This window comes from Neolamprologus brichardi, chromosome 5, assembly GCF_056152115.1.
Source record: "Neolamprologus brichardi isolate AB-2024 chromosome 5, ASM5615211v1, whole genome shotgun sequence".
NCBI classification, from domain to species: Eukaryota; Metazoa; Chordata; class Actinopteri; order Cichliformes; family Cichlidae; genus Neolamprologus; species Neolamprologus brichardi.
Window position 1 is genome coordinate 3,252,186 of NC_142108.1, and position 22,067 is coordinate 3,274,252.

A 22,067-nucleotide genomic window follows, 5' to 3' on the forward strand; every position below is an offset into this window, starting at 1 on the left:
ATTTTGCCAAAACAAAGACAGAAGAAAATAATAAAAAGAAAATAATAAATGAAGAATAATGTTTTCCCATATGGAAAAGAAATAGTAAAAACATATATGATTTACTCATGAAAGTGGCCACTTTCTCATTACTTTCATATATTTTTTTAGTAAGTATCCAAAACATACAAGTTTCATTTATATAATTTTTCAAGGGATCTTATATGTGTTTTCACTCTTGTATGCTTTTCATACAAGTTTCATACAAGACAGATACAAACTTTATAAGATTTATATACATCTTTTCCATATGGGTTATAAACAATGATAATGATACTAACACTTTTTCCTGAGTTCATATTTTATCTCTAATTTCAAGACACTTATGAATATCATTTTCATACAGTGAAGTCAGTGAATAAACTGGTGTATAAAAATATTAAAATAAAAGTTGTATTCCATATGTACTTTTTGTTTGCTTTTTATGCTAATTTTTGCATCTTGCTGGAAATTGATTTCCAGCCTCATATCTGTGAGTAAATATCTGCAGAGGAAGATTCAGGAGGTGCTAATCAGCTACAGACCAGTTGGCAACTGGTCACACAAGGCTACAGACCAGTTGGCAACCACCTTCACTAGGGAAAAGTGAGTATTCTCCAACTGGTTGTGAGTAGTTTCTGGAGGTTGCTGTCAGTCACTGCTAAAGCTTCAGACACACAGGTCTAAAAACTGATCCTCAAAAAAACTGTTATTAATGCATCAAAAGGCTTTGCTAAAACATGGAGGGATGCCAAACTGTGTTCTTTAGCAGGCGAAATCCAAAGAAGAGCTGAGTATTGATCTCTCAGTTCTCAGGAAACATTGGATTGTGATGTGTTCTGTGGGGCTTCACAGCATCAGTATATATAGCAGTATATGTATTAACTGAAAAGGCTCAAAAGCTGGCATACACTTTCAAATGTGGTATCATATCTAGATTTTGAAGTGAACACCCTGTTTTATCAGGTATCTTTCCACAGACCTGTGCTGGATTCTCAATCACATTTTGAAAGAAACACATGCACATTTGTTAAATGTCATTTATTTTCTTGCCACTTTTGGGGCAAAAAATGACCTTGAAAACTGAGGTTTTCAAGGTTTAATATAGTTAATGTTTGAAAGCATTTATTGTAACTTTTGGTCATTTCCAAAAGTTAGTAAAAAGGAGTTTAAATCTGAGATTACAAAAAGAAAGCTTAGAAGCCAAAAAGTTGAAATAATGGGCTGTGACTAATTCTTTAACCACCTGTTGGTCTCACTGTAAGGTATTTCTGAAGGGAGAAAACGAGAGGAAAAAAAGAGCACTGCATATAGTTATATAGTCGTATAGCCATGTCTTTTTAGGAGACATGGCTGATTTTACTATGTAAGAAAGAATTCAGTAAATGGGCACTGGTCAGAGTTTGAATACCAAAATGTCCCTTAATAAAGGCAAATTCCAACAGAATTAACTTTTAGACTATTATTCTGTACAAGTAGACGTGTATTTCCTTCAGGTTCCCCGAGCTGCTTTTATGAGTCTTGGGTTATGAGTTCCCAGACCACACATACCTCTGTAAAGCCCTGCTTGCCCATCTCAATCAAGCCATGGCGCACAACCAGACTGCAAAGAATTCTTCTGTAAGATTACAGACCAAACTTTAATATAACACAAAGCCAGCTGAAGTTCTTTACACTGGCTGAGGCTATAGATCGTTTAATAAAGTTGGCTCGTAGCCACTGCTCAACTCTTTTAACCTCTTAACATCCACCAGATCACTGGAGACCTTACTAAGATTAGTTTTCTTTAAGTCATAAATAAGTAAAAAAGCTGAAATCGCATGCATTCCTTTTGGCATTACAGCTTCCCTGTTTGGGTGTAGTGACAAGCGTTCTATAAAAAGGGTGGACGCTAACGTTACCAAAACACTAGCCCTGACCCTAGATGGGACACAATGACCTGGTGGATGTAACACGTGTTAATGGGGCAGTATTACGATGGCGTCCTTCTTGAGGTCAAACAGCTCCTCCTCCCCCTTCACCCCCTTCATCGCCACCTCTCAACAGCTGAGATAATGTCTTCCTCTCTCTTTCTCTCTGTCTGTTCCATGGACTTTTTCTCTTCCCATCCAGACAGTGTCTGGATTAAACACTCATCACTGTGATAACCCTACTCTCTGCCACTCTGCCACCTCTTAGCCGCATCTGCTCACATCCTCCCAAACGATTGACATCATGCGCTCAGAAAGTCAAAGCACCTCCATGCTGACCTTCAACAGAGAGTCTGTACAGACTTACACATGCAATATGTAAAAATTTGAAATGGCTACATTTAACTCTATGAAATGTATCACATTTTAGTGTATTGCAGAAGTAACATGCTCTGATAAATAGTGACTTGCATGTTGGCTTGGACAACATGCAGCATTAAGCAACTACAGAGCCACAGAAGGTCTGAGCTGGAAAGAGAAAGTGTGGATATTCATTTGTTGAGTCAGAAAAAGTGTGGGCATGCATGAAAGTCTTTATGAAAATGACGCCCATTCCTTCACAATTTATCACCTCATTTATTTTCAAATGTGTTCAGGGCTTCTGTGGCTACTTTCAAGCACTCTTTATAGGTTTGTTTGTTGCATTGTGATTTAATTTAGAGTAGACTAGATGATAAAGCAACATGCTTCAAAAGGCCTGAAGACTTCAAAATGAACGTTAAGTTAATCATTTAACAATAAACTGTCATTTTATAAAATATTTGTCATTTTGAAGCCAAACTGAATCCATGTAAAACCCTGAACTTAAACCTTTAACAAAGGACACTAAAACCTGACATTTGCAGACCTCATTATTTAGTGACATCGTCATTAAACAACATGAGAGTGTGAAGGATCATAAACAGTAATCAACAAACAGGTAATCAGAGGAGACATTATGTATGCATTTCACTGAAATGTTTATCTGTGATGTGCTAAGATGTAATTTGGTGGAAAGAGGACTCGGATGTTTTGTGAATTGTACACAGTGTAGAAATGTCAACAAGCAATACAAATGAAAAGTGTAACAAGCAACAAGTACTGGAAGAATATAAATGACTTACTGTCTGGACAAGATACATATTTATCATTATTATTAGAACATATTGGCTCAAAGTAAATTCCCAGCATATGTGGATTTGCACAACTCCAATCTGAACGACCTCCAACCTCCAACCTTTCTAATCAAGGCGCGTAAGTCAAAACACCTGTGTGCACACGCAGTGCCAAATCATATTTTTTAAGTCACTCAGAGGTTTGGGTTTGTAAAAGGGAAATATCTACAAACTACAGCTACCAGAGTAATGTTTTTAATCAGAAAAAAAAGAGTACGAGGTATTTTACAAGACTGAGTACAATTAAATCCAATACATTCAAAGAAATGTACATGGTAGCGTACGTTTAAACGACAGCGCTGAAGACAAAGACACAAAGTCAGCAAATTGTATCACTAATCTGAGCCATGCGTGGTCCACCTGGGTCTTAGATCTGACGTCAATAAAGCTGAACAGAGTTGGGATCTTGAGCAATGCTGACAATGTGGAGCTGCTTTGGTAATCGTGTGTTCAGAGTGTTCAGAGGTAAGTAATACAAGCCACTCCAACCACAAGCGCTGGTGTCATACTATTAACTCACCATGCAACAAGTCACACTCCTGATTGGCTGTACTAAAACGTGCAAGTGTGTATTTTATTGATTATAAATGTAACTTCTGATTCCTCTTTGAAAGGTTAATGCTGCTGCAGAAACTGGGAAAGAACAGAAGTCCCCATTGAGCGAAAAGTGGCTGAAAAGACATGAAACACGACTTTGCCAGTTGTTTGAATAATGTTGAGATTTGGTTAAAAAGTGAACGGTGCAAACATGACAGTTTTCCTTTAACTCTTCAGAGACAACGGTGCGAACCACGGCGCCCGCGTGTGAGAACAATAACTTTGGATTTGCCTGAAGCCTGTAAAGATAAGGTCGCCCTTCCTAGTCCAGCTAGGAAACTAGCAAAGTAAGTACATCCTTACTGCTTCTGTAGGAAGTAAGAGGGTAAGTAGCAGCCAGGTGCTTTTTGCAGTTTCCTGGTCTGGAGCTTTCAGATGTGTGTTAACACACAAACCACAGTCCTCCCAGGAGTCGATGTCGCCCCAAGGTCAGACTGCGCAACGTTATAGAAATTACATCAGCCTGACTGAGATGCTGTGGTGGGATCTTATGAGAGCTGTGCGTGAATGAATGTCAGCAAACCTCAATGAACGGAAGCACCCCTCTAAAGAAGAGTACCCACAATTATCAGAGACTGATAAAGTCATACAGAAAATGATGACTTCAAGTTACTGCTGCTAAAGGTGGTTCTTTGTGCAAATTCTTCAAATTTAGCATGGAAATGTTTTGCTCAGGTAAATCCGCACGGTTTCAAGGGAGCCCTGGGCCTCACGGTCGACCCTCTAGCTCCCTGTGAGGTACATCCTCTGATCATTTTCAACAGGTCCTGCCCCTCATCTCCCTCCCTCCATCTGAACTGGATCGAGTCCACTTCAACTCTTCCCTCTGATTTGCTCGATTGCAGTTGCACGGCTCTCATCAAAGACATGTGGGGCTTTTGATCTGTCTTTGTTTTCTAGCATAGCCTTGGGCATGGTGCTACGTTTGGGTCAAGGCATCCAGCTGGGAGACCGTCAGTCAGCACGAAATAATCCCCCAAAACAGAAAAAGGCCCAAAATCGCAAAACGACTGACAGCAGCACCCACACAAAGAGACAGAAGCAGCTGGATGGCATCGCTCTGGCCTGACATTCACCCTGGAAACATTTAATAAACAATGGATAACTTGTTATTCAGGTAATTTTATAGATGTGTGTGTGTGTGTGCGTGGGAAAGCTAGTTGAAGGCCTTGGGTGTGTGTGTGTGAGTCCTCTCCCACTTTATCTGTTCATTTTGCAGTGTATACACTTCACTTCCCAGAGATGAGGTTAACAAAACACCTCTACAGAGGAGTCAACCCGTAGAAGGACAGAACACCACACACACACACACACACACACACACACACACACACCATCATCCCGGTTTCTCCCCCTCTTCTCCCTCTGTCTCTCGGGTCTCTGGTGCTTGCGTGCCTAAATCTCAGAAGCCTAAGCCCAGTGGAGCCAATGGTGCTGTGAAGGCTGCGACGTGTAATGCAACACAAACACACAGCGGCCTGCGAACGCACCGCGCTTCAGGTGGAATGCTCCATACCTTTCACCCTCCAGCCCACACTCATGAGAGGCTGAAACTGAAAATAACAGATAAATATAAACAGAGCGCCGCCATAACTGCAGGTTTATTGCAGCTACATAAAAAAGAAATGAATACCATTCAAAAACTCCTGTTTGTATTTCTATGACAATATGAGCCCGGTGTCACCATCAGAGATGGGCAGTAACGCGTTACTGTAATCCCATTACTTTTTTCAAGTAATGAGTAAAGTAAGGGATTACTATTGCAAAAAAGTAATTCGATTACTGTTACTTTCCTTAAGCACGCCGTTTGTGAGAGTGTCTCATGACAATGACGTACGAGCGTGCGACGCCGTGGCAGCAACAGACGTGTGCAGATCAACAATGGATAATATGGAGTTCATGACAGAGTGCGACCGTGCAGCGTTTAAAGCGTGCAAGTACTGACATTACTTTGAGTTTGACTCTGTAAAAAGTGACAAAAACATTAGCGTCCGCTGTTCACTCTGCGTGGGAAGAAAACTTTTTTCTACAGCAAAAAATTAAACTTGAAATCTGAGCAAGTACCGAGCACGCTGCCACGGGAATGTGACGTTCACAGAGAAACCCCCGGATCCTCCCACTGACATGACCGCTGTGGCACTGGGCAAACCTCCACCCGCCCCACTCCTGCTAAACAGGTGACAATAGATTTAAGAGACAGGACTTAGTGCTGCTAAATCTTTGATTTTATTTATTTTCTGCTGTGTTTTACTTGCATCTATTTGAAAAAGTGAATGTAAACACAAAAAATTATTTTATTTTATATGCTGAAATATGCACAAAAGAGGTTCAAATGTTAAACACATTTCTTCAACACAACGACTGTTGCATATAATTAAATGTTTGTTTAGTGCAATGTGCATAAAATTCAAACGAATAAAACAAGTTTAAAAAAGAGGCTTTCCATTTGATTCAGTTTTATATGATGGCTTATGCAGAAAAGATAGAATTGGGCTGAAAGGTCTGTTGCTTTATTATGTATTCAGGTTGTGTATCATGTTTTTAAATGTAACTTAGTAATAAGTAACTAATTACTTTTGAAAATAAGTAATCAGTAAAATAATGGGATTACCTTTTTGCAGAAGTAATCAGTAATAAGTAACTAATTACTTTTTTCAAGTAACTTGAACAACACTGGTGGCCATTAATAAAGCTTTTTCATATAACTCATTTATAAAATGATAACATTTTGTCAGTTGTAATAAAAGTACTCTAAGCTCAAATATAATATCTGGTCAAACGCCTGCGACGCTCCTGGTTTGAAGCTGTAAAAAGTCTGTGATTTAAGATGTTGCACTAAAACCAGACAGAGTGATTTCTGAACCCATGTAGGTTCAGGGGTGGAGACTAAGTTCAGTTAATGTTCATCTTTTTTTAGCAGAATACTGTTTGCAACACCCACAAACTGAAAAGCAAAACTTCCTTGTTTGGCTCAGATGTGAGATAGATATATTTTGTACCAAAACTACCATCATGCTTTCAAGGGCACACACACACACACACACACACACACACACACACACACACACACACACACACACACACACACACACACACACACACACCCTACACCAATGCCACCAGGAAGTACCCGAGTCCAAACCAGGATATGTTGGTACGTATGAACTTTGTTGGTACAGACTGTAGTGGCTATATGAGATATCAGTACAGACAAATGATCAGAATCAGCAAGTACCTTGAAGAGAACCAGCTGAGGTAAACTAAGTGCAAATGCAAGACTTTCTCTCTTCTTTGCTCTCTTCCTGTATCAAATATATAGATTAGAAAGAGAGAGAGGGGAGTGTAGGATGACCAGTTAACCTAACCCTTCTGACTGTGAGTCTTTGGACTGCAGGAAGGAGCCAGAGTACCTGGACAGAGTGCACAGAAACACCCCTGCTCGGTGCTAGATTTGACCTCTCTCCTTTCAAAAGTCTCTCTTCTCACCCCAGAAATAAAAAGAGAGCCAAAAGGAAGAGAACCTGCAGACAAGAGAGAGCTGGGGTAGAAGCTGTGATCTGTGCTTCAGTCAGTCTCTTCACACAAAATGACACAAATGCTTCCAAACTGCAGCACACTCTCTGCACCGCCATCGTCTCCAGTGTGTATTTATATGAAAATATCCTCATGTTTGACTTTCCAGTACTGAACACACAGCAGAGGTACACAGTGACCGGTAAATATAGCATAAATGGGAAGTGCGAGGAGGAGCGCTGCAAGAAAAGAGTCTTTTTTGCCGAGGGACTGTGTGCTTGTTTTACAAGAGCTGAGACAAGCCTACTACCAGTTACAGTCAACACGCACTGACGGACATTTTTCAGCAGCGCAGTAAAAGCAAATGAAATAATAAACTTTTACAATGAGCACGGCTGGTGGAGAACATGAGGGCAGTATACATTCAAAAACAAGTGGCCCCAGCTAACCCTCAGTGTGCCCTCTGCAGTGTTTCACACAGCATGTAAAGCAGATACTGACCTGTAGAGGGCACTATTCTCTCAGTTTGGCTTAAGCCACCTTCCCACACTGAGCATCAACACAGTACTAAACTCTCTAGCTTCTAAACTTCCTGATGGCTTTACGCTGCTGTGAACAGCCAGTGTTGTACATGTGCCTGTACAAATTAGTATTTGGAAAACACTCTGGCAGTGGTAGAGGCTTCTTGTCCACATATCCAACTGTAATAGGGTTACAGCTGACCTTATATGGAAGTGCAAAAATGATTGACTCATGACTGATAACATTTAAAAATCCCTAACGAAGGTATCAGTGTATGCCACATGGAGATAATCAAGATATTCAAACATTTTCTGTCTCCAAATATATGCACGATATAAATACTTTATATCCAGCGTGTGAAGGAACCTGCATAATCCACTTTGTCAAATCGACGCAGTGACGTTGCGCTTGCACAGTGTTTTATAACCCAGTTTCCAGAAACCACATTCATGCTGACTGGTTTTGCAGCAGGCGTTTTTACACCACGATCAGTAAAAAATAACTTTTTTTTAAAATTTTATTTTATTTTGTTATTTGAGTGTTTCCAAGTGGCAACTGGCCAACACCAGTAGGCGGTAGGTGAAGTGTCTTGCCCAAGGACACAACAACCAGGACAGAGAGCCCGGCAAACTTCCGGTTACAGATGCGCTTCCCAACCCCCAGCGCCACGGTCGCCACAGTGTACTGTTGGTACAAACTGTGCCTCAGTTTTGGTGAATGAAGCTATATTATTTTAGTCGTTTTTTAGCACCGTTCAGCAGGTGTCTGTTTGCACTGTATGACTGCAGCTTGAAACTGCTTAAAAGCAGAACTTCAGTGTTTTTATACTTTTTACATTGCTCCTTCTGTCTCTGGCAGTACATCTGCATGACATTTCTATTTCACGTTTGAAGCCAGCCAGTTGCTTTTTGATTCAAACCCGCGGATGGCCAAAATTGCCAAGCGTGTATGGCCCAAAGAAAAGAAGAAAAATGACATCTGAGTGCAGCGAATGGCTTCACAGTAAGTATTCTGATCACTTCACTCCACCTACACACAGGTTTACTTCTTTTATTAGATATTTTTTTATTATATATTTAAAAAATATTATATCTGTTTACCCAGGGTAATGGGTGAGACATGTTTATCTCAAGTTAAAAAGAAAATATAATTTATTAATCTCTGTCTCTCTTCCACAGCATGTCTTTTATCCTGTCTTCCTTCTCTCACCCCAACTGGTCGCAGCAGATGGCCCCGCCCCTCCCTGAGCCTGGTTCTGCTGGAGGTTTCTTCCTGTTAAAAGGGAGTTTTTCCTTCCCACTGTCGCCCAAGTGCTGCTCATAGGGGGTCATATGATTGTTGGGTTTTTCTCTGTATCTATGAAGCGCCTTGAGGCGACTTTTGTTGTGATTTGGCGCTATATAAATAAATTGAATTGAATTGAATTGAAATATATAAACTAAAAAAAATGCCTTAAATGTAAATATGTGTTAGGAATGGCAGAATGTAAAATGTTTTGGGATAGCACAGCATTTGCTCAATTATATATGCGGTTAATGCTTTTTCTTCACTCCTCTTTTATTATATAATCTAATTAAGCAGGATCATATCTGCATTTATAATGGCAAAGCATCGTTAGGAAATGGGCTTAAAATAAAGAGAAGCAAAAAGTAGAAGCACCTCATCACTAAAAATGACCCGCTAAATTAGTTTTTTTTTTGTTTTGTTTTCTTATAAGCCCTCATCGCATGCATGATATCTCTCTCTGCATGTCAACACCGCTGACATGCAGTAGCTGGTTTAAGAAGCTGGTGTCGGTGTTGTTTGGTGGATGTGTCGGGTGTTGTATTCATTTGAGACATAATACTCAAAACGTCCTTGTGACACCCGCACAAAAAATAAAAGTAGGGGAGAGAGACAGTACCTTCAGTGGAAAGAATGAGAGATAAGGAGGGGAGGATGGAAAAAAGCTCAGAGGGAATCGTTTAAGGTCAGACGGTGAAGGCAAGAGAAGGAAAAGTGGCTGTGAGGCAGGGAGATGGTTAAGTGATAAAAGATTAAAGTGTTAAAAGGTGAGAGGTCAAACAGTCTGATGAGTTCAATTAATGCACGGTCTACAGTTTGCTCTGCAGCTGTGTGTGTGTGTGTGTGTGTCTGCGCGCCTCTACGTTTGTCTTGGTGTATTTATATGCTGGTGGCTCCACTAGAGCTGCTCATTTCCCCCTAAAAATAACATGCTCTGCCAACCCCACAACCCTCACACACTTGCACACAAAAACACATTTTCACACACGTTTGGAGAAAGAAGCAGTAAAAGCCATGAAATTAACCTCCTGCCTGGTAGCCTCAAAAGGCTACGAGCCAATTACTGTGTGTGTGTGTGTGTGTGTGTGTGTGTGTGTGTGTGTGTGTGTGTGTGCGGGAAACAATAGCTGTGAACAGCTGATTATTTCTAAATGCAGGACTTGGCCGTGTCTGATTCCTGTGACATGTACCTGTGGCCGTTTCTGTTTAGGTAACATTAGCCAGCTAACTGGATGGTTTTGTGTAGCTGGGTTTAGGACAAAGATGATAGGCATGCATGATGATATCAGCTTGTGAGCAAGCAAGTCTCTATTTGTCGGTCAAAATTCTCTCATTCGGGTGATAAAGCTAGTAGTCAAAGTATGCTGGTGTCGATTTCCTTAAAAGCTGACAAATAGAGGCAGAAACAAAATTGGTGGATGGCACATTTAAAAAATCATCTTCTTTAAATAGCACTGAGCCAGTGTCCATCCTACACTCCTGTATGCAAGCATATTGCATATATTTGAATGGTAACCCATTCAGACAACCTGTAGGAAGATCACATTCAAGCTAATCCAGAGGTTAGCCGTAGCAGCGCTCACAACCACAGTGGAGCTATCTCCTGAAACTGTGGTTGGATGTAAATGAAGAAGCCAGGCTCTGCCCATCAGTGTAGGGCCTGCTGCATGCTTCAATCAAAGAAACAAGCATCCAGGGAGTAATAAAAATAATTTCCGGACTTTTAACCACAAGTTGATCAAAGACAATCACATTGAAGAACAACAACAACATGGTCGTGTCCAAATTCATGGGCTGCATCCTCCTGAGGACGCATTTGTAGACCGATTACGTCACAGCGACGCGCCGAAGGCTGTCCAAATCCGTAGACTCCTCCGAATGCAGCCGACAAATGCGTCCTCTTTTTCCCTGAATTTGAAGGATGGGTCGGATGTGTCCTTCGTGGCCCACCATATCCCAGAATTCATATCGCCGCCCAGCCAAACTCCAGTTTCCAACAATGGCGGCCGCTACTAAGTTTTAAAATTACTCTTACTAATCTTTCTGGGTCACAAAATAAACTTTTAACATATTTTCAGGCGAGAAAGTAGCTGTATAAACATCAAATATATGCTCGGTTTATCAAGACACCTCATATTTGCAAAAGTGCTTCGACGTTTTCGGAGACGTCTGCTACCCACCAGCTCGATAGCAAGCCGGGAGCTCGAGGGTCAATGAAGCCACCGAGAACGGCACAACGGTACATCATTTTCAGATCACCGCGGACTTTCGCTGCTCGGGTTAAACGTAATATATAAGTCACTTAGACAACCTAAAAATGTTATTGTTGGGCTTTTTTCAGTGTTTTGTTTGTTCGTGAGTAAATCGGTTTGGCTGAGATTAAAGTTATTAGATTAGATAAAATAAAACTTTATTAATCCCCCTGGTGGGTTCCTCCTTGGGTTTTACACAGCTGACTAAACGTCAAACAGAAAACTGATTAAACAAAATTGTGAGACGGTCGAGAATTTACACCAGTGTCCTGTTATATTCTAGATAGCAAGGAGCAGACGGCCGAGTTTATTAAACTCCACCGAGACAGCGGTGACGCTAATCAGAAGGCTAGACTGTCCAATTTCCCCAGCCGTTTACTTCCAGTCTACCCGACCTTCTGAGGACCCGGCCCACGTAGAGGGCAAAGGCCGGGTCCTCAGGAGGATGCAGCCCATGAATTTGGACACGACCACAATGTGTCACTTTCTTAAGCTGCACTTAAATGCTCTCATGCACTTCCAGAGAAATTTAAGTAAATGTGTGTTTGTCTTGAGCCGTGTTTGTTTAGCATGATGCACCTTACCTGAAGACATTAATTAACTGAGTTTAGTTGTTGAAAACCGCTGCCTTTCAATCAGGAAGAATATCAGTTAATAAACCAAGACATAAGCTAACATGGGCTAGAAAGAGCCAGATGTGGCTAGAATGTACATAGAAGAAAAGCGATCAATAATCTGACTGCAGCTATTATAACCCCAAGATATACAATCATCTTCCATTTATCCAATTCAGAGTGGGAAGGGGGCCTTATGGTTGGAAGTCATTAGACACTTAGTTTGGATCCCCTTTGCTTTCAGTCTTAATTTTTCAGGGTACATTTTCAGCAGATTGCTCATCAGAGATTTTGGTCCATGTTGTCATGACAGCATGGATGTGATTTGACCTTTGTGACAGGGTGTATTGTCCTGCTGGAAGCAGCTGCCAGAAAGTGTGTACACTGTGGTTATAAAGGGATGGACATGGTCAGCAACAATAGTCAGGCAGGCTCATTTGGTACTGAGCTGTCCAATGTGCCAAGAAAATATCCTCTACACCATTACACCACCTGAGATCCTCCAGGATGGATCCATGCTGTCACGTCGCTTGGTTCATTTTCCAGTTTTTCCAGTCTGCTGTTGTCTGACTTTGCCCTCAGTTTCTGGTTCTTAGCCGACAGGAATTGCAACTTGTGTGGTCTTCTGTTGCTGTAGCTCATCTGCATCGACGTTCGTCGTTGTGTGTTACCAGGTGCTGTTTTGCATAGCCTGGTTATAACGAGTGGTTATTCAGTTAGTGTTGCATTCCTATCAGCTTGAAGCAGCCGGACCATTCTCCTTTGACTTCTGGCATCAACAAAGAAACTTCACCAGAAGAACTGCAGCTCACCAGTTATTTTCTCTTTTGTGGTCCTGGAGATGGTAAGATTGCAAAATTCCAGGTTCTGAAATACTCAGAGCAGCCCACCTGGCACTAACAGCCATGCCATGCTCAAAGTCACTTATATCACCTTTCTTGCCCGTTCAGATGCTCATTTCAACATCAGCAGGTCATCTTGGCCACGCCTGAATGCACTGAGTTTCTACCATGTTGATTTGATTAGATGTTTGAGGTAACAACCAGTTGTACCAGTGTACCTAAGAAACTGGAATAAAGAGGATAGAATAGGATTGTGTCCGAATAGTTCAATTATTAATGCCTTTTTCCACAGTGTCAAAGACCTTTTTATGATTTTTTTTTTTAATTTTCACATTCAGGTTGGATAGATAAGGAGATAAGCTGGCTCGTGAGAATGACATCCTTCATGCGGAGCAGGCAGGTTAGGACTTGCACCATTTACCGCTCCTGCTTACTGTTTACACAGTTAACACATGTGCACTTAACCCAAGTATTGTACATAACACTGGATATATAAAGAAGTCCCCGTGCATGTGGTTAGCATGGTTCTTCTCACCTTTTCTGCTACCAAGTTAACACTACTCTATAGAATAACCTACTTTATACTTATACAGAGAATCCCATGAACAAGTGATTTAAAAAACTTTATATTCAGTTCAGTTTTATTTGCAGCGGGGACTAATATCACAATATTAGTCCCCTTGCATGCTTTATATTGTGAGGTAAAGACCCCGCAGTAGTTTAGGGTCTCATGCATTTGTTTCGGGTCATCTTGAATAAAACATTAAGTCAGTTTTGTAAATTTTGATCTTTCTGAGTTTCTTGCCTTTGAGAAATCATTAGCTATGAGCTTTTTTACTGTCAATAAAATGAACATTAGTATCGTCTACTGTAACGCTACAATAAGATACTGAAGATACTCATTCTATTAACACGGGCACCATTTACAGTGTTACATTGTTTAAGAACACTTGTCTGCACCTATGACTGTCCTGCATCTGCGTACGGTTGAGATATTTTTTGGAACATTTCCTATCCCTGCCTCACAGGAGCATCGCAGACGCTGTAGTACAAAAGCAGAAATGCAGTCAGCTGTTCTCACCCCAGGACCCCCCAGACCTCCGAAAGCGTGTTATGTCTTCTAAACGCCCCGTGCACCTCTCTGTTGGTCAGCCAGCGCTGCTTGTCTTTCAGCGGTGCCGGCGTTTCCTCGTCAGCCCCCAGCAGGACCGGCTGTAAGCTGGTTATCCCGTGGCTCCAAGTGTGCCACGATAATTGCACACGCTCTGGTGACAAGAGGGCTCGAAATAACATGCCACTGATTTACCACATGTGCGAGCGTGTGTGAGAGAGAGTGCGCGTGTGAAAAGCAGCGTGAGGCGCCAGTGTGTACCGCAGGGCTTTCTCTGACTACTGATCAGCTGCCATCTCTTTATCACCTTACCATGCTCGTCCAGGACGCGCAGTACGCTTATGTGTTCACACACAAAGACACTGGAAAACAAAACCAACACTTTGCCCTGCTTTTAACTTCCATTCAAGACAATAAGAAGACACTGCTGAATCTGTCGCAGACCAATGTCAAGTAATCTTTTTGTTGCCGCTGCAGTTATTAATTATTTTAAATCGTCTTTGACATCAGTTTAGCACGTTATCCTTACAATATTTGCAAACAACGCTGCTCAATAACAATAATAACACACAGTCAGTTAAACTCAGGGATATTGATTTGTCCACTTTGGAACAATAAACTAATGTCAATCCACTTAACCTGCTTTAGGGCAAATCATAGTGACGACAGATGCAAGGAGACAAGACAGCTCCCTCGTCTGATGGATCGTTCTCTTCTTTGCTTTTTGCTGGTGTCCCTGTCAGTGCTTGTAGCTTGAGACAATGTCAGGGATGATGTTTTAGGACCAGCAAGTTAGATTCAGGTTTGGGGAACCTGAGGAGCAATCAGTGGCGTCAATATCTTCGTCATCTAGGAACTGCGTACACATACCGACCACTTGAGGTCAGGGTTGTCCAGGGCCCACTACACCGACAGTGTGAGCATGGTCTCATCTGTGACAAGAACAGAGTGCCAGTGGCAGATCTGCCAGTTCTGGTGTTCTTGAGTGAGTCTTGCCGATTGATCTGTGCGGTGCTATGCTGTGAGCAACGGCGCCATCTGAGGATGCTGAACTCTTATGCCGCCTTCAGTGAGTCTGTTCCTGACAGTTTGAGTCTGCTCCTGTTTGCTGCACAAACAAATACCAGCCCTGCTATTGGGTTAACCCCGCCTCTTTTCATCCAATGACCCATCTCCTGCTTTCTCCTCCATAGTCTTGACACTGTGTTGGGAGTCACAGCACAACTTTCTGCAACATCACGTGTAGAAGTGTCATCCTCGAGGATTTGCACCAAAGCAGCTGAAATGGATCCACAGTGGTTTATGCTTCCTTACCCTGAAGTCTAGCTGGCTTTGTCTGTCTATACTCTGATGATTGAGTGTTCCCTTATTATTTTTGCAGATGATCCTGTTAGAGGAAAAGTTAGAAGCTAACCAGGGATTTTATAAGTCATCATGAGCAGGACGGCGTCTATACAACAACACCCACTCAAGTCAAAGGTATCTATAGAAGAAAAGCTAAGTCTGATCATCTGGTGGCCGTGGATTTCTGCACAAAATCCATCTGGTTAGGACATTTCACTAAAAGCCAAAGCAGTAAAAGTGATGGAGGAAAAGCGATGGAAGTTTTGAGGTTCCTAATTGGAAGATGGGTCGGTGACTCTGTCAGCTGGAAAGTGTCCTGGGAGGAGACAGGTGGCTAATTTCTGTGTTTACACTCTGTCAAACAACAATATTGGATTCTACTGCAGTTCGTTTGACAATTGTAGCACTGTTGCGCAATTTTGAGACGATCACAAACCTTTGTTAGTACCCAGGTAAAAACAAAACAAAAAGCTAATTAGCTGTATCCGGATACGTTATCTGATTAATCACATTCTTTTCATTGGTATTCGTTTTTTCTCGCTTTTGTCATCTCGATTATTATCCACAGTTTTAATTATGTAAATAAATGAGGTGGAGTTAAGTGAACTACTTGTCAGCAAACACTCTATACATCATGACATGATTCTGCATGAGCTCTGGTTTTATTCCAGGGCAGAGCTGAGGCTGATGATAGTTCCTGTGCCTTTGAGAGCCTAGCTTTGGTTTATGGTATGAGGCAGCTGGAGCTTGACCGCCTCAGCCTGTGGTCTGCCTCACTTTATGGTGCTCAGGTGCACAAACATCTGCATTAATGCATCTTTTTCCTGTATGCAGATCAGTTATTCACATACAGATTACGTGTTTATACCAAGTGTAGATGGAGAATACATCTGTGTGTGTGTGTAGGTGTGTGTGTGTGTGTGTGTGTGTAGGTGTGTGTGTGTGTGCATGCATGCGCACGTATGTAAGTGGCTCCCATTCCCCTGCACAGTGTAGTGTGGTAATTACTGAGCGTGTGCCACTGTTGGGGGACATGCCAGCTCACATACTCAAGTTCAAAAATCACAAAGACACACACACATACACACACACACACCCACAAGGCCAGGAGCAGCGGGCAGGCGCAGCAGAACCAGTCGGTGCAGGGTAAGAGGAAGCCGAGGAGGAGGAGGAGGAGGGTGATGATAGACAAATTAATGAAAAGTAGCATTCAGATCCCTGCTTGTCAAACGGGACACTAAATGTGACTCAGCAGCCGCAGAGTTCTGGCAAACGGATCACATCCTGGTGGATGGGCTAAAGGTGACACGGAGAGCTGCAGGTGAAGTAAACAAACAGCCCGGTTCAGGCTGCGGTTCAGCGTGATGTAAGAACAGCTGAGAGGCGTGACGAGCAGTTTAACCTCCTCGTCAGTCAGGATTTTAAGAGCTCTATACGGGAACACAGCCTCAGCATTCAGTGTGACTCTACTAGCCTTTACTGCTTCAACAGAAGTTGTAGTTCACTCAGTTATTTTGTAATATCAACTAACATGCACATTATTACTTTATAGGAATGGATTTGTTCTCGTAATTCATAAAAGTGAAAATGCCCAGCAGTTTACCAAAGGCTAATTTTAGCTAGATTTCATGATGTCATCTTTAGCTATGGATCAGAAACGAAACAGGCATGTGTGTGTGTGCGTGTGTGTGTGTGTGTGTGTGTGTGTGTGTGTGTGTGTGTGTGTGTGCGTGCGTGTGCGTGTGTGTGTGTGTGTGTGTGTGTGTGCGTGTGTGTGCGTGTGTGTGTGTGTGTGTGTGTGTGCGTGCGTGCGTGTGTGTGTGTGTGTGTGCGTGTGTGTGCGTGTGTGTGTGTGTGTGTGTGTGTGCGTGCGTGCGTGTGTGTGCGTGTGTGTGTGTGTGTGTGCGTGTGTGTGCGTGTGTGTGTGTGTGTGTGTGTGTGTGCGTGCGTGCGTGCGTGTGTGTGTGTGTGTGTGTGTGTGTGTGTGTGTGTGTGTGCGTGTGTGTGTGTTCCAGGATTTCAGTTTAGGAGCATGACTCAGCATATTCCCGATCCTAATTATGTCATAGTGATAACATCAGGGTTATTTTGGCTTGGAGACAAAGCATTGTTATGTTATTATTATTATACATTATTCTGAAGTGCCTTTGTTACAAACAGGGGCCAAGTAGTTTTAAAGGTGTGGGTATTTACTGGGCCGGAAAGGTCGACTGGTCTGATAACAACACTATCAAGTTGCATTATGGGCAACGTAGGATCAAGCTCATGAAGAGCTTAATTCTCAGAGTTAATTTCGGGGTATTTTAGATTTTGCCAATTCAATTTTTCTAAGAGTTTGGAACTGTTTGGAAGTGTATCACTAAATCCTTGTAATGTCCCTTTAAACCCCTGATTTTCAGTGTTTCTATTTCCAGATTTCTAAGTAAGTCGAGTTATAAGACACATTAAAACGGTAGGCGCACATCCTTGGATTTAGTCTGCATCCCTTCTAGTATCTATTAAGACTAATACTTTTGAATTATTGCATGATACGTGTTGATTATATTGAAATATACATATAATTTGAAACTAAAGGTCAAATATGCTCATTCAACTTCTGTTATGTTTTGTCTGCTTTTGAAGCATATTTCTATATATCTCGATATCTGAAGCTTCTCTACTGCTTTGGGCATTTTGGCACTGCTTTGTTTACATAAAAACAAAAACTAAAAGTAGTGACTGGATTTAGATTTGGTCAAAGGAATAATCATGAGCTGCTAATATAACTCTTTCAGCTTTCCTCCCTCCTTTAAAGCCCAAACACTTCCCTCCAGGCTGTGGAATGTTTGCTTGAGTTCACACTTATTTAATTCATTCAGTTAAATTATTAACTAATAATTGAAGCCCATTTAAATCCCCCCTTTTAAAAAAAATGTGAAGAAATCCACTGATTTGGCCAGAAAAAAAAACAGTAAACACAATATTGGGCAAAATAATGGTAATTACTTTTTGCCATTATTGAACAACACTAGTGGGCATCAGTCAGACTCGTCTTCCCTCAGCTTTGCAAAACCAAACACATTACAGCGTTAAACAACCACATCTGATTGATGAATCATTAGCCAGTGGCCATACTGTTTTATCCTCCTATTTTGACTTTGCTTGTAATTTACAACATGAACAATGCGTAATATTTGGTCTTGAAAAGTGCAGCTGACATCATAAACTCATCAGGAGAGTGTTTAACGAGGTCACAGATCAAGACACCTGAAGATAGTTTTACCACAGAGTTCTATACAGCTTTTTGCAACTACAGAAGTCGCCCCCTGCTGGCTTCACACAGAATACGTGTTCAAAACTCATGCCATGTCCATCTTCTATATACAATTTATGTTTCCACACAAGTCAACTGACTACATCAAGACTACTGTATGTCAAAATCCTAGTATAAGTAAATAACATTGCATGCAACTCCCGTCTTCTGTCCAATCAGATACAGTGGTAACCTGCTCTGTTACACAACAGGTGTAGTTATTGCATGTTTCAGAGCCGCTGTAGTAACAGCAATGCTGAAACTGCTTCTCATCCTCTGACCCTTGCTGAAGCGTGGAGGACTCACACACAGATTTTCCTCAACAGTTTAATCCTGCAGAGCAGACTGGCAGCTCGGCAGCCTGCCTGTACATGCCTGCTGTGTGCTGCTGTCACCACGCCTTCAGCCCCAAACAGCACAATTACCCTGTACTCAGTGACAGAGTTCAAGGTAGGCAGTGCTGTTTGGCAGGGCTTTAATTTAACTTACTCTGATGAATCTGTCAGCAATATCAGTCAGGCCGTCTGCAGCACCAGCCTGACGTAGACACAGAAGGCTACTATAACTCTCCCTACTACGAGGAAATAAAAATACAAATCGTCAAGTGAGTAACCACAGTTTGAGAATACTGTAGTTATTAGTCACTACATAGCTCTCTGTCAGCTCGACTTCATATCAACAGAGCCTCGATTCTATGGAAGAGGGGGGGAAATGAAACAGTCCCCCCTGAATGATGAGCACTGCTTGTAAATTTGCTAAAGGTGAGTGGAATGAATGGCAGTAGAAAATGGAGCGGAGCCTGCAGAGGAATGCAGAAACCCACCTATCCACCTCCCACAGGCTGCCTTCAGAGCAGGCACACACACGCGACCCAACCGACCGGCCCCCAGAAGAAGAGGTGGCACGGTGCGCTTCGGCTACAGCGTCGGGCCGTGTGTTACACCTTTTGAAAACAAATGCATGATACTGATGTTTTGCTTTTAGTGACCTCACTGAACTTCTTATCTTTAGTCACGCACCCATGCCATTAGTGTTTGTTTGCAAAATTGAAGTTGCTATTTTATTTCACTCATTTAAAAAGGTTTAAAAGGGAGTACTTTACTTCAAATAAAAACCTGCAGTTTCTCTACAAGTTAAAGAAAGGGGACTTTTATTTTGTATCTATATATGCATTTATTTATCTACTTTATGCCTGGTCTGGTTTCTCAGAGTAGGAGGAATTGTTCAGTTTTGCAAAAGAGAAAAAAAAGAATTCAAAAACTCCCTCCTAATTTGACTTTTTGCTGCTGATAAGAGCAGCACACAGGAGCCTCACATTGAGTTTGCCCACTTTTCTCTTGGGCTTTATGTTAAAATTTTTTTAAAACCAGTTAATTACATTATATAGACAAAAATCTTTAACTTTTTTGCGCAAAATGCAATTTATCTTCCAATCACTCCAAAACAAACAGCTGACCAAAAAATCAACTTGTGGGTTTTTTTTTGGGGGGGGGGAGAGAGCCATATTAGTAAGTTATTAAGTCTGAAAGAGAGAAAGTGAGAGAGAGACAGTGTGTGCCTGATGGTTAACCATTAACCTGTGCGCCCACTGAGCCGGGGTGGGGGGTTAGACGATGATGTGTAGATGAGGAGGAAAACAGGAGCACAGGTGAAATACAAGAGCGGAGATTTGTGGATTCTGGTTTAGAAATGTGAACGTCCAACTTACAGCCAGTTACTCGCGTTGGCCGAGAGAAGCGCGCAGCAGAGCATCAGGACGCACCGCAAAACATATTCCTCGGTCATCTCGAGAGGGAAGGAGGGGGGGGTCAGTGAGAGCCGAAATAATCCCGAGGTGGACAAGGGGGTCGTGCGTCAAGCGGCACAGCCTAGGCTGTTAATCCATCATCCCGCATCCAATGGGTCCTGCACCGGGGAAGACGCGCAGCTTCAGGGTCCGTCCGCCCGGTTCTCCCGTCCCTCCTTCTGTCACTGCGCGCTCAGAAGGGACGGGGAGAGGGGCTTCAAAGGGATGCTTAAAAAAAAAGATCTAGTGCAGCTTTGGCTGAATCGACCCTTCTTCGGAATCAACTTGTTTGCTTTCCTTCTCTGCGCCGGGAGAGCGCGTGGAGGAGCAGTCAAGTTTAAAAGCCAAGATGAAGCAGCTCTCCGCCGGTTCTTCTTCCTCCCGCTGCTCTTCTTCACTTGAAGCTTTATCACCCGCTGCCGGCTGCCGCTCTCAGACAAGCGGGGCTCTCCTGTCAGCGTGCTGGGGAATCTCCGACCTTACCCCGAGACATGCGCACACACACACATACACACACACGCGCGCGCGTATACACGCGGGTCCTCCTCACACACTGCCGTCTCCTTGAGCGTCTGGCAGAAGAGAGAGCGTGTGCACTGACTTTAGCTGAGGGGCGGCGCGAGGTTATAGAGGTACGGCAGAGAGATGGGAGTTTTTTGCGGATGAAGGAGGCGGGTTTAATGCGCTGCTAAGGTACTATGGTGTGTGTGTGTTTTAGAGGTCTCCTGGGAGGATGCAATAGCACAGCCATTCACTAATGCCCTCCCCAGCCACCCTCCACTCCTGTCCAACACACACACACACACACACACACACCTCAAACCGCACGCACTTCTTGGCAGCGCCTCGCTCTCCCTGTCACACACTCAACCAAATATTCTGCGGTCAACAGTCTATTTAAAGCTTGGCTGCAAAATGTCTGCATTTGAAACCAGAAAATCCCAATAATATGACAAATGTCAGCTCCACGCTACTGATTGATGAAAAAGTTGTAGGAGGATAATAAGGTGAGGCAGCCATTCTGGGCTCGCGCAGGACTATTGAGGACTCCACATGACTCACCTGATCCTGGCGAAGGAGGAGAGGAAGTGGAAGACTTTTGTTATGTAAATAATATTAAAATATCACCTTACAAACAAATCGGCCTTATTTATTGTGCACGATTCAGAACCATCACTTCAGTTGACCGCTGAGCTTGATTTTTAAATGCACTGAAAATCCCCAAAACTCCATATATGCCAAACACGTCTGAGTGAGTTATGGCGGAAATGTGCATAAAAAGATACACAAACACGTAGAATATTTCTGGTTAAGATGCTGCAGCCATAAGAAACATGGCAGTGGGTTAGTTCGGAACATTTATTCATATGGATGAAGTGATAAAACAGAGTTTGTTATTGAGGGGAACTCTGAGGGGATAAGCAAATGCTGTTACCAGGATAGCCCATATTAATAAATACTGTAAACAAAAACATCAAGAAGTTTGTTTCTTTTTAAATAACTGTTTAAATAAAGAGCATAAATATATGTATAATTACACCTGGAAAATATACTATATTTAAGCTAAAACGAGATTTATTTCATTTATATGCGTTAGTATGTATCCAGTAAATGTGCTGCATAAAACACATCGTAAATTATATGTCTTCATTGACAGCCTCATGGGAGGAAATCCAGACAATAAAAGGGATAAACAGAGAAAGTAAAGGCTCGGTAAAGGAATGATACATACATATAATACGGTAAAATCCTTTACATATATTATATA

The 22,067-nt window shown here is 42.2% G+C and overlaps 1 protein-coding gene across 1 annotated transcript in view; it reads right to left on the reverse strand.

The window, feature by feature from the left end:
- The window catches only part of wnt4 (wingless-type MMTV integration site family, member 4), a 29,645-nt gene extending 8,787 nt beyond the window's left edge, over positions 1-20,858 (reverse strand). The window contains exon 1 of the mRNA XM_006800179.3: positions 20,222-20,858. Within this exon, the coding sequence (XP_006800242.1) occupies positions 20,222-20,298 (77 nt within the window). The 5' untranslated portion in view covers positions 20,299-20,858. The remainder of the gene's footprint in view (positions 1-20,221) is intronic.
- Positions 20,859-22,067: the final 1,209 nt, after the last annotated feature.